The 13,497-nt window shown below is 40.7% G+C and overlaps 1 protein-coding gene across 3 annotated transcripts in view; it reads right to left on the minus strand.

The window, feature by feature from the left end:
• Nucleotides 1-13,497, minus strand: part of MYBPC3 (myosin binding protein C3) — a 66,997-nt gene that overhangs the window by 51,064 nt on the left and 2,436 nt on the right. For all 3 annotated transcript variants that reach the window (XM_083456640.1, XM_083456639.1, XM_083456638.1), the window contains exons 2-6: nucleotides 6,656-6,922; nucleotides 5,365-5,496; nucleotides 3,379-3,465; nucleotides 3,111-3,259; nucleotides 2,413-2,530 (exon numbers count right to left, since the gene is read on the minus strand). In XM_083456640.1, coding sequence (XP_083312766.1) covers nucleotides 2,413-2,530; nucleotides 3,111-3,259; nucleotides 3,379-3,465; nucleotides 5,365-5,496; nucleotides 6,656-6,922 — 753 coding nt within the window. The remainder of the gene's footprint in view (nucleotides 1-2,412; nucleotides 2,531-3,110; nucleotides 3,260-3,378; nucleotides 3,466-5,364; nucleotides 5,497-6,655; nucleotides 6,923-13,497) is intronic.

Consider the following 13,497-nt stretch of genomic DNA (forward strand, 5'->3'; position numbering starts at 1 on the left):
TGCCTGCACTAAGGTATATCTTGGTTTACATTAGAGCATATGACCTGCAACAATTACATAAAATTAAAATAAAAAAATAAACAATCAGATAAACGTTTCAGGATATATTACCAAAGTTGTGCCAAAGGGGATGAAGTAGGTTATTGGTTTGTTTATGTTCTTGTTTTTAGTGCGCATTTAGTGTTTTTTATCTTCTATTTTTGTGCTGTGAACAGCCCTGAGATCTTCGGATGGAGGATGTTATGAAAAATTAAATAAATAAATAATAAATATTTGCCAAAATTGTTACAGATATGAAATGATATATAATGACATGTATTGCTTAGACTGGCGACCAACACATGGGAGAACGGTTTGGTTTTATATAGTTTTATATATGTTTCTTTTGGCCTCTTGCAACTTCTTCTAATAATATTGTTTGCCAATTTGCAATATACCATATGTCCATGGTTAATAATTTTTCTTGTAATGGTTAACAGATATATTATAAGTTCCTTGTTTTTAATTTGCAACATATCATGACAAGTTGAGCCAGTCCTGGGGTCATGGGGACTGTCTGCCCATAATCAAATTTATTTCTGTAAATACATTTTTCCTGATTTTTTTCAATTTTTGGACACTCCTACCACATGCATTGATATTCCCCAATAGTGGGACATCCTCTCCAACACATTGGGGAACTGTTTGGTTTTATATAGGCTAGAAACCTAGGTGTTAAATTCCAGCCATACACAATTTTAAGAACTCTTTCTCTGGGGGTTGCCAATATGGTTTTGTATGGCACTTTTGTCCACAGTCTGTTCCACGCCTCTTCTTCAATTTCTAAGCCCCAATTCAGTTCCCACCATCTTCTCAAATTGTGCTGCGAGCAAAATTGAACATCTATAACAGATGTATACAAAGATGGTATTAGTTATTTTGCTTTTTTTGCTATTTTGCCTAAAGGCTATGATATTTGAACAGATGTAATACCGTAAATATTTACCAATATTCTGACACATTTAGGGCCAAATCCTTTTTTTTAACCACTCCAATTAAATACTTTGGTTTCACATAGTCAAATGCTTTAAACATATCTAATGATAAACATACCAGAGGTGATTTTTGTGTCCTATTTGATCTGTTTAAATGTGATTCTTCCTGTATGCATGGCCCTCTCATCAGCGCCTATATTCCCCCCCCCCCCACAATAGGTAAATAGACCACAGCCTAGCTCTCATTGTTCTGGTTTTATACTAAGGTGCTGAAACAACAGTGCACACATTTCATTTGCCTTTTAATCAGCGACAGAAACTTTTGCAACTGAGATGCGTTAAAAGCGGTAACTGCACAATGCCTTTGGAGTAAAACTGTTGGTCAAACTAGTCATCTAAAAATACTACAAGTTCCTGTATTTGAGGGGAGTCAGAGAAATAGGCTCCCAGCACAGTCCTACTTACTCTTTCAAATCTTGTGTGGGGAAGCACTATGTGCGGTAAAATTCATTTTCCCTTCTTTGCACTTCCTCCTTTAGAACTGAACCCAAATAGAGCCATGGTTTATATTCTGACATTTATTTATTTTTTACTTTTGCTGACTTGACTGACCAGGACTAGATGGAGATACAGAATTCATCTCCATTCAATTTGCTTGCAGTCAAGTTCCATTTTTTTTAAGATTGCTTGTTTTAAAACAATTTGCTTGTTTTAAGATTGCCAAGATTAAAAAACCACAACCACAAACAAGACTTGACTTTGATTTTTCAGATAGGTTTGTTAAATTAGACTGCAGAAGAGACAGTTCATCCAGAAACCCTGTCAAGGGTTAGCCTAGTTAATATTCAAATACTTAACAGTTCTCTTAACTGAATCCATTATGATATCCAACATTATGTTTCTTAAAATCTGTTGCAAAGATAGGAAACATTTATTTGTTTTGTTTTAAAATGCATATTTTCTTTCTTTTTTAAGTGTTCAGAAATATGTATTTAAATGAAAAAAGTGTGCAGTTTTACAGATCAATGTGGAAACAGGATGGAACAGACTTATATGTTGATGCATTCAAAAGTGAAATGGAACAGAATAAGACTGATTCACCATTCCTAGTTTGAAGGATCTTGGAAGCTCTTAAATGTATCACTTAAAATAAAGGCAACCCTTTGAATATTAAATATCTCCACAACAGGGGATGTCTGGCAACTCAAATGACAAGTGGGGGAAATCTTTAACTACAGTTAATTGTACCATTTCTCGCTCGCCCACCCAGAAATCTCATTCTTACTTTTTTACCAAGTGGCCTCAGTGATCCCCCTTCCCAGTTTATGTAGCTTTTTCCAATCAGTGCTTATCTCAGAAATATTACCACCATGAAGAAAGTAGGGATAGCTACTCCAGCAATGCAAGGCACCTCTGCCGTTATGAAAAGTCATCTTACCATTGACAACGAGGCTAAAATTACAGCTATCAAACTTGTCCTTTGTAGCTGCTTCACATCTGTATGCTCCTGCATAAGCCATTTTTGCTTCAATGATTTGCATTTCAAAGACATAAATCTTAAAAGAAGAAAAAGAAATAAATGGGCCATTTCACACAAGACATTTTGCATTCAGATCTCCTGCATTGCAGGGGGTTGACTAGATGACAACTCTGTAATTCCACGATTCCATGTGTGTCTGCCTGCCTGCCAAGAGCACTGAATTCCTATTGGTGTCTTTGTGACTCGGCCACAAGATGGAGAAGTGACTGTTGGTAAGTGCATAACCTAGAGCTGGGATGGGTGGAAATGATGCTTCTGCTGGCTGGCTGTCTCTCTCTCCAGTTGTTACACCTCAGATCACACGTTCACCTTAATATGTTTCCTTCTCAAGGTGGGAACATTACATTCACTGCCAAAGTGGCAGGCGAAAGCCTCCTGAAGAAGCCTTCTGTGAAATGGTTTTTAACTATGCACAGTTTTTGTCCAATAGAAAGCGTAGCTTTTAATAAACTTTGTGACACAAGAGGAATGTAGGTTAGCTAGTGTATGCAACTCCTGGCATTTCTACAGCAGAGGAAAGATTCTCTTTAGCCTTGAAACAGCAAAAAAAGTATGCTAAAAATAAAAAGAGGGAAGGGTCAGTCTGTGAGTTGTACCTTGTTATTTCGGTCATAATTCTCATGAAGCTGGAGGTGTTTCCCCACTTTGCTTCCCAGGTCCATCCACTTCCCCTTGAACCATTTCACAGAAGGCTTCTTCAGGAGGCTTTCGCCTGCCACTTTGGCAGTGAATGTAATGTTCCCACCTTGAGAAGGAAACATATTAAGGTGAACGTGTGATCTGAGGTGTAACAACTGGAGAGAGAGACAGCCAGCCAGCAGAAGCATCATTTCCACCCATCCCAGCTCTAGGTTATGCACTTACCAACAGTCACTTCTCCATCTTGTGGCCGAGTCACAAAGACACCAATAGGATCCACAGGTGCCTCTTGCTGGGCTTCTGTAGGAAGAACTGGAAAGCAAATGAAGAAGAAGAGTTTGGATTTGATATCCCGCCTTTCACTCCCTTTAAGGAGTCTCAAAGCGGCTAACATTCTCCTTTCCCTTCCTCCCCCACAACAAACACTCTGTGAGGTGAGTGGGGCTGAGAGACTTCAAAGAAGTGTGACTGGCCCAAGGTCACCCAGCAGCTGCATGTGGAGGAGCGGAGACGCGAACCTGGTTCCCCAGATTACGAGACTACCGCTCTTAACCACTACACCACACTGGCTCATGACCCTGAATGAATGACCCTGGCCTTTGATATCTGAGATACACGGTCTTTAGGACCAGCCCACTACATTGTGTCATGTGTTCCAGATTATAGTGTGGATATTTCATGCTACTTCCAAGCTGTCCACAGTATATGTTTCTACGTATAGAGCTATCCCTTTGAGCTGCTCCATTAACTCTCACTTCGCAGGCCTATTTCTAATCTGTTTCAACAAATCCTGCCCTCCACGTGTCCCACCCCCTGGCACATGCCGTGGTGAGGAGGCAGAGCGCAGAGCCCTGCGCCGGCTCCTCCTCCCCGCAGCATGTCCCACTGGGCGGGACAAATCACATGACAGCATGCGCTGTGTCATGTGATGTCACATAATGCGCCCCCCAAAATGTGGGGGGCAAGTTTGCGTCCCTGCCTGGAACCCCTGGAATCACAAACTGTTCAGAGATTGGGGTGCAACAACACAATTGGTCAAGCTGTGCTCGAGATGTTGACTTGTCAAAATGGTCCCCTTTCCTACAATGCACTGACAGCCTTTAATTCTATGGGAAGGGGGCCAAAATTCCACAGATGACAACTTGAGTGCACATTTGTGCGTACCGATAACGTTTTGACAGGTTAGAGTGGGGTGACAGCTCAGTGCCAGAGCACATGCTTTGCAATTAGGGATATAAGAAGGCATTTTCTGTTCCGCCATGGATTCGCTGCATGCAACTGTATTTCCATTCCACTGGAGTTCATCTTCTACCAAAATCTATGTTATATTTCTTGCTGTCCGTAGTGACAAAATTATGTAACATACATTATGTCATTGTTACATTATTGCACTCCATTCATTTCAATGTAAAGAAAACACAATGCAAGTTGATTACATATTGTTTGAGGACTGAAAGCAATAGCAAATACTGATCGTATTTGCTGGACTGATTCTCCAACATCCCTATTTGCAACTGAAAGGCCCTGGGGTCAATCCCTGGCATCTCCAGGCAGGCCTGGGAAAGACTCCTGTCTGAAACTCTAGCTGTTGCTAGTCAAATGAGTTTGATAGACCCATTATATGGCTTTGGAATGGAAACAGAGTTGCATGCAGCGAATCCAGGGCAGAACAGAAAATACCTTCTTATATTTGTAGAAGATGGCTTCCTATGCCCCTACCTTTAAAAGGAAAATAGTATGTGATTTACAATGTATTTGGACCAGTAAATAGGGACAGTTGAAGTGCATGCACAGGCCTGCATTTTGTAATACATATATGGTGCTGCAAGTGTCTTTGCTTTTCCCTCTGGTACAAAGACACATTTATTTGACACATGTACGAAGTAATATATGAACTGGTGCCCATTTGTACATTTAATATAGCCAGAGCTTTTTTCCCCAGCAGGAACGCACTGGAACTCAATTCCGGCACCTCTCAGGTGGGCGCCATTGCCATTCTAAGAGAACAAGGGAGGTGTTCGTGGTGAGTTATAGCACCTCTTTTTCTAGAAAAATAGCCCTGGATGTAGCTCACAAGTTCATTATTGTTCTTCTCTTGCTAGTTACTATTTTTAACTGTTCCTACTTTTCCCATTGAGCCTATTATTTTATTATTTTCATTATTCCATTATTCCAACTAGAGGGAGACTACTACCATCACATCTTGTTTACCTTCTGAACTCTTGCTATCACCTGTGGGTTCATTTGAGATAGTTGGCTGAGAGGTATCTGCTCCTTTAGGGGCATCTGAAACAGCTGGTTGAGGAGCAGGTTCAGGAGGAGGAGGGGTCTCTTCTACCTTTTCTAGAAAGGAAGGGAATCAAAGAAAAGTAATTAAAAGCCCCATGTTATTTTCTATATAGAAATGTTTTATTTCAATTTTGCAATAAGAATGAATAAGGGACATGATGAAAACCTGGTGCATTTCAGCAAAGTATAGTGTATTATTTTAAATGGTGTCTCATGTTACATGCATGATCCTATGGTATGTGCACAATAGGATCCAAATCAGCAATGAATAAATCCATACTTTTTGAGCAGAATGCATGCTCAGATGATGCATAATTTGAGCAAATGATGCAAAATTGCATCATTTATGCATCTGTCAATAGAACTGGTCTTACATTTTTGCTTTTTAGGGTTTGAAATTTTATTTTATGAAGGCTTTAATGATATAAGTTAGAAACTTGGAAATATTAGAGCAGCTAAAACACTTGATGCTAAAAGTGGGGAAAGTGTGGCTGTAGAGCACAAGATTATTATTTGTGCTCTTACATGAACTTTGCAATGAACAAAGTAGTCTCTTTTTAGAACAGTTAAGCCCTGCAACTAGCAACATAAGCAACTCAGTTTCTGAAGAAGGCTTTATATCTTTGAAGGAATATAATGAGAGAAAAGTTGAAAATGAAAAAACAGATTAGCTGTCTTGTTTCTGTCAAGGCACCCAGACAAGAGTGTATCATACAATTGTTTTCTCAAACCTGTTCCCCTTAGGGTTGTTGTCCGGAATGGTTTAGCTGCATAAAACTGCAAATGAACTGGGGCAGTATTATTGCTTGTTCCTTCTCAGGGAAAACTGAAATGTCTTTTCACCCTTAAAATTGATGTCTCAATCATGCGCTTGACTGCAGAGAGACCAATATGCCAGGGTAGATTGCTGTGGAGTGATGGGTCATTCACGTATTGTCAGGGCCATAAAACAATGCTTGACTGTTGAGTTTACGTCCAAGACAAAACCACAACCCTGGTACCATGCATTATAATTTATTCCATTTGGACTAATGGCCTTATTTGCAAATTATATCCAGTTAGCAAGAAAGTAGTTTCCCAGTGAAGAGAGTACCATTAGCTCAATAATTTATGTCTTAAACGCTTTTGAGAAAGGCCTGACGAAATAACCACTCCATCATAATGTCTCTAATGAGGCTGTGTGCATCCACGAACCATCTTGAACCCCATTTACCTGGTTCTTTGACTTTGAGTTCAAATTTGACCTTTGAACTTCCGGCAATGACAGCGTATGTCACATCATCCTCTTTTCCGACACTATTGATGGTCAGTGAGTGTTTGTTCCCCTCTGACTTGATGACATACTTGTCACTTGCAGCGATTTCTATTCCATTTCGCTGCCACTTCACCTTGATACCTGTCTTCTCTGTCTCTGCTTCAAAAACAGCAACACCTCCTGCGACGACATCTGTTGTCTTTGGCTTCTTGATGAATGCAGAAGCTAAAGAGGGAATGGAAAGGCTTATTTTCCGCAGCAAGGCTGACAAATGCATGCAGATCTGCCCTTTTTTCCCACCCACTCTTCTACCTACAGTGCATATGAAATTGAATTGGATAACAAAAAGAATAAGACTAATCTGTGAGTAATCAGAAGAATACCTTGGGCACGAAACATCTTCCTTTGGGGGACTGTTGCGTTTTTAAGATATTTTTTAGATGGCAGGAATTTAATCTCATTTAGTCTAGTTAGAAATGTTGACAATTTTAAATTTACTGCTCATAAAAGCACAATACAGAAATGCTGAATTGCTAAGGTCATTTTGACATATGCTTGCCAATACCTTATCCCATTTTTGTGTAGAATTCCTCATTCACAACTTGTATTTGTTTAAATCACTATTTCACACTAAACTGTTTCCAGTTTCTACAAATCCTGTTTATTTTTTGCTTGAGCAGCTCTATTAATTCCTGGCAAAGCCCTATTGAGAGAATTGGTTTATATTTTCCATAATAGTTTGTCTATGAAATAGATAATGTTTTAAATACTTCTTCTAATTTGGAATACTTCTTCTAAAAATTAACATTTTCATATTAATTTTATTGACTGTAGGGCTAACCCAAAGTTCATCCTGCTACCATGCACAATGTGATTCTAAGTTCCAGTGGAACTTACTTATGCCCAGGACATATTTGTATATTGTTCTGACACCTTTGTTTTTATCTAGCTGGCAACTGGATCTTTTGCAGTTTTGCGTTGGTCTTTGGTTTTAAGCAGTTTAATAAATGGCTGGCTGACTGATTGACAAGGGAAAGCCAAGAGCATTTTCTTCCTGAGGTGGAGCAGCAATTGCACATCCCATTTCCCAAATCAAAGTGCATAGCACCCAAGGCTGATTAAGTTATCATGGTGGCGTGCCTGAGGCAGAAAATCCCACAAGCCCCTCTCCTCCTCTCTGATAATAAAAATATAATAAATTATAAGTTTGCTGTTCTTTCATGATACCCCAAATAACCTGCCTGAGGTGGTCTCCCTATTCTATCCGCTAGCAGGTCTGCCTTTGAACATCCATACATTTCCCACAGAATATCCATATATTTATTTTGCGCTACCATCATCTACAAAGAGATGTTGCAGGCCTTTATAGTGGTTGAAAAACCCCCATCCTATATCATATGTTTAGTTAGAGACAATAGCAGGACAAAATACACTAGTATCTACAGCGTGGCCAATGATGCCTCTGTTGGATCTTCAGTTTTCTAAAACTTATTTTCTGTTTCTAGTTTACTGAATGCTGTAAACTAAATGAAACTATAGGGCACATCTCTGAAATAGGGATAATGAGTGTGGCTGCTTTTCCACAGCAATGCCATCACCCTGGGGACAGGATATAGCAAAATATGAAATGAGGACAAGGTTCACTGCATTGGAGCAGCCGCCAACTTCCCTCTAATGGCAGAGCTGTTCCTGGGTCACCGTCTGCTGCCATATTTCAAAAAGTGAAAATCTGGACAGAAAAGTTGTTGAGCTTTATTTAGTTTTGGCCAAAGATGTTAAGCTTTTATTGCAAAATCACAAAGAAATTGGGCATTTTTGAGGAAAATTGGCAAAAACAACACTGCCGATATGGACTACCATACATCCAGATCTTCCTGGACTTTTCGCCGATATTCCACCCAGACACTGCTTGAGGCTGCGGTATTCCGGATATGCCAGGAAAATTCTGGACATATGGAAATCCTAGCACTATGATAGATATACACCCATTCATTCGACCTTGTAGTGTCTTGCTAAGCCAATGTTGGGAACCTGTGAACTTACAAGTGTTATTGGACTCCAATTCCCATTCGCCCCACAAAGTGCTGGAGCTGCAGTCTAGCAGCATTTGTCAGTCCATCCTGTGCTCTTGCTGTTTAAACTTCTGGGAAGACTCATACAAAACAAGTCCCCAGAAGGCAGAACTCTATTTGTGCAGCTGAGTGAAAGCACCAGACAAGTTGATCCATTGTGTTTGCACCATGGATATTAATATTTAAAATCCCCTTCCAATGGATATTAAGTAGCTCTTTTAATGCTCATTAAATTCATATGATATGCAGAAATTTACACATATCACAGGTGCTAAAACACAGAAAAAGGAGGTGCAGGGTCACAGGGAGATCAAAGCATATGCGGTGATTGGTACTGTGCAGCTATGCACCAGGGAGCTTTTTCGCAGTCTCTCTAGCACAATTGGGAGTCAAGCCATTTTGGAAGATTACCAGGAAGCACAAACACCTACCATTTGGCTCCTTTCCCCATAGCATTGGGTTTAAAAAGATTTAGGGAAATATTTCTGTTGAAGCCCAGTCATCATCACTCATCCTATTAGCCTCAAAAGCTTTTGCAAATATGTTAACTGCTTGACAACAATGCAGCCTGTAAAAGTTCCAACTTTTAAATGGCATCTTTTCAGCTGCAGTCAGGAACCTCCTGCTGTGCTGCAGGGCTATTCACAAGAGGGAAGTTTTCTATTTATTTATATACTATTTTTTAAAAAATCAAGCTGCTGTAGATCTGAAACACACTGCAACTCACAGGTAAGATTCACACTTTATGTTTTTCTATTATCATGATATTATCTCACATTGTTCTTCTCATAATTCACTTCAGCTACTCTGTAGAAATGACTCAGCTTTACACACAAATAAAAATAGTCTCCTTCCCTGGACTTGGATATCTAATATCTCTTTCTCTGAATCATCTTGTAATATCCAGTCCCATTCCATTTAAGGTAATTCTTAATGGTTCTTCCTGAAGTATAGCCATGTCAACATGTTGCTGCCAAATGATTAGTCAAGTGTCTTGTCCACAAAGCTTTCGTGTTGTACTCTGGTAAACTAGTACAGCTTCCAGCCAGAAGGACACTGAGAATTTGTGTCTTCTCAGATGTCTCCAGTTCTTCCATGGCAGTTATGCCATGCTGTCCGCAAACCCCTGGGCTGCTACCATCTTAAATCAAATATTTAGATAACTTCCAATTATTCCACAATTGATAATCTAGCTTTAGCTGCGCAAACATTCTAATTACTGAGGGGGAAAAAAATGATTTCATGCAACGTTACAGTCAATGTTAAGGATATGACAAATTAACCAGAAAACTGTGTATTTTACCAAATCACACCTCTTGGTTGCTTAAATTTGCGTTTCTAAGCTGAAAGGGAGTGTCACAATTTCATCCAATGAGCATAAAAACTAGCTCCAGAACTTCTTAAAAGCCAACAAATTAACACATGCCTTAATTCCAGCCCCCCCCCCCTTTGAGCTTGCAACCTTGCATCAAATGCCCCCTTGGTCCCCCTCTGATTGGCTCCAGGGCCATAAATGTCCCATGCAGGCTGCATACCTTAGGTGATTTCTCACTGGGCTCTGCCCCAGGCTCACCAAAAACTACAGTCACTGGATTGTCCTGCTTAATTTTGCCCTTGGACCCACTCAAGACTGATAGCTCTCCCCTTAGCCAGGACTTGAATTAAAGAAGAAAAAAGTAAGGTAGTCCAATTATTGACCCCCCCCCCCAAATTTCAGGTGAGTCATGGTCTCCACTCCGCCCATTTAAAAGGGGTTTCCCTCCAGCCCTTCTTAATTTGATGATCCCCGGCAAAGCTCTAGGCTTTAGTTCACTCAGGCTCATTTTATGCATTCCTCCCCTCCAAAGATTAGATTTTTGAATGTGAGAATCCATGTTCCTTTATTTAGTTTTACTTCCTGTGAATTCCAGCACAGCCATGGCACACATGAAAATAAATGATAATGGTATTTTCTTCCAATTTGCCTCCAATCAACAAAATAACTGCCCATGAGTTTGGCATGTACATTTGAATGCTCCAAATGTGTCAGCGAAGGAACTTGTCTAAGTGTTTTGCTCCAGAGCTATATAACGTTACTATAAATTCCTTAGCTGAAAAGAGGCAAAGGCACTTTCTGCACTTATAGGCTTAGCTACCCCTTGATCCCAACTTGTCAAGTCTCGCTATCTTACATTCTTCTTCCCCTTCAGCAGCTGAGGCTGTAAATTCCAGTAACATGAGTAAAAGGCTAGCAATAAGATGGACACACACACACACACACACACACACACAGCCTTACTTTATAACCTTGTGTATATAATTGTTCTGTACATCTGTTGTGCCACTGGTGCAATAATGCAAAATAATTTTATTTATATCCCCCTCCCTTTTTACAGTTCTTCTAAATCTGCAGATAAAAACAAGTAATACTTAATGTATGACTAAAGAATTACATAACCTTCAAGCTCTTCAAAAAGAAAACCTAGTAAAACATTCCAGTCTGTGAATCTAATTATGCCTCACTTAGATTCCCTGAAGAATTTAAAAAGCACAAAGAGACTTACGGCAGGTTAAAGGCCAACAAATGTATTACCGCATAAGCTTTTATAGACTAGAATCTGAATCTGAAAGCTTAAAACTAGTGCAATAGTCTTTAAAAGTGCCACGAAACTCACACAGCAACTACCGTACATTGGAAATTATTACAGAGAATGCAAAGGTTTTTCTAAAAAATGTGAACACAACTGCTGTTTGCAAGTCTCTCTCTCATTTACTTATCAAAAGCAGTTTTCTTCTTCAAAACCCACTCACAGTGCCTAAAGTTCAAATTTTATTAAGTATCACTGCTCTTCCCACAAAACTTTATAAGATGATTCCATATTTGGAAAATCCATTTTATCGCTTCCCTGTTTGACCCTGTGATTGTTCCCAAGATAAGAGATACATTAACAAAAGATATAATAATGATTTCAGAGCACTTCATTAATTCAGAAATCATTGCAACCCACTAGATATGTCTTCTTATCCTGTATTGCAGATGGAGGTGCCGGGATGAGACTAGAAGCCTGGAAAATAGTGTGTGCATGACTGAGGTAATATTTGATAGGCTATATTGTATACTGTAGGGACGCAGGTGGCACTGTGGGTTAAACCACAGAACCTAGGACTTGCCAATCAGAAGGTCAGTGGTTTGAATCCCCGCGATGGGGTGAGCTCCCGTTGCTCGGTCCCTGCTCCTACCAACCTAGCAGCTTGAAAGCACGTCAAAGTGCAAGTAGATAAATAGGTACCGCTCCGGCGGGAAGGAAAACAGCATTTCTGTGCGCTGCTCTGGTTCGCCAGAAGCGGCCTAGTCATGCTGGTCACATGACCCGGAAGCTGCACGCTGGCTCCCTTGGCCAATAAAGCGAGATGAGCACCGCAACCCCAGAGTCGGTGACGACTGGTCCTAATGGTCGGGGTCCCTTTATCTTTATCTTTATTGTATATTGTATGTTGCTTGAGGGGGCAAAACCTTACTACAATCAGGGAGCCCAGAGAGAGATGGTAAGCCCCCATAAATAACAACAGGAGAACACAAGAGCCCTGCAGTTCAGAGACCTGTCTGGTCCAGCATCCTGTTCTCACAAGGCCCCAACTAGAGGTCTATGAAAAGCCCACAAGAAGGATATGAGCACAACAGCACTCTTGCAATTGTACTCAACAGCAACTCGTATAAAGAGGTATGCCACCTGCCACTTCCTCTTCTTCCTCCTCCCCACTGCCACCAACACCACCAGCTCCCTGCCCAGTTTCCTTTTCCTTTGTCTCATCGATTTTGGGTGGAGGGAGGCTGTGGAGTTGGTGGTGGCATAGCCATCAGCAGCGGGGGGAGGGGGCAGGGGTGGGGCAGAGGTGTTATCGGCAAGAGGCAGGGAAAGAATTGGCAGGGGAGCAGCTAGTGGGGCGGCGGCATTTTCTCAGTGGCAAAACACCCTGGGCCAGCCCTAGCATAAGCCCCAAGTGGCAAGGCTGAAGTGGGCAGGCTGGTGCTCCAAATGCATTTGGAGACAAAATTCTCCCCAGATCAGCTCTGAGAAAAGACAGGAGAATGGAGAAAAATACTAGAATGCAGCCATGTTATCTGGAGACACACACACACACACACACACGAGTCGTACCTCGGTTTACGAACTTAATCCGTTCCTGAAGTCCGTTCTTAAACCAAAACCATTCTTAAACTGAGGCGCGCTTTCCCTAATCAGGCCTCCCGCCACGGGTGCCCTTCCACTGTTTGAATTCTGTTCTTAGACTGAGGTAAACTTCGCAAACCGGAACACTACTTCCGGTTTTTCAGAGTTCGTAAACTGAATAGTTCGTAAGCAGGGCTGTTCATAAACCGAGATACCACTATATATATAATTTGTAAAAATGGAGTGAGCTGGTGTCTAGTCTAGTGTGGAAGCAACTCCTAAAAAACTGTAGGTTTAAATTTTTCACCAAAGCTGCTACGTAAGTGAGAAAGTCTTCAAGCCCTTTTGCCAGCATGATATAGCAAATGGCAGGGCTTGTCTTGCACCTCAATGGTTATGCAGAAGAAAGAATTTTCAAAAGGTGCAGCTTGTCTCATTCCCACAGAAGTGCAGCTGCAAAACCTTCCTTCTTTTTTAGAACATTTGAAGATACAGAAAGATGCACTTCTACTGCATCTGATCACCCAAATGATCTGGTTTTGGAAGTTGATTTGGAACACAGGAAGAGACATGTCTT

This window comes from Podarcis tiliguerta, assembly GCF_965153285.1.
Source record: "Podarcis tiliguerta genome assembly, chromosome: 1".
In the NCBI taxonomy this organism is placed as follows: domain Eukaryota; kingdom Metazoa; phylum Chordata; class Lepidosauria; order Squamata; family Lacertidae; genus Podarcis; species Podarcis tiliguerta.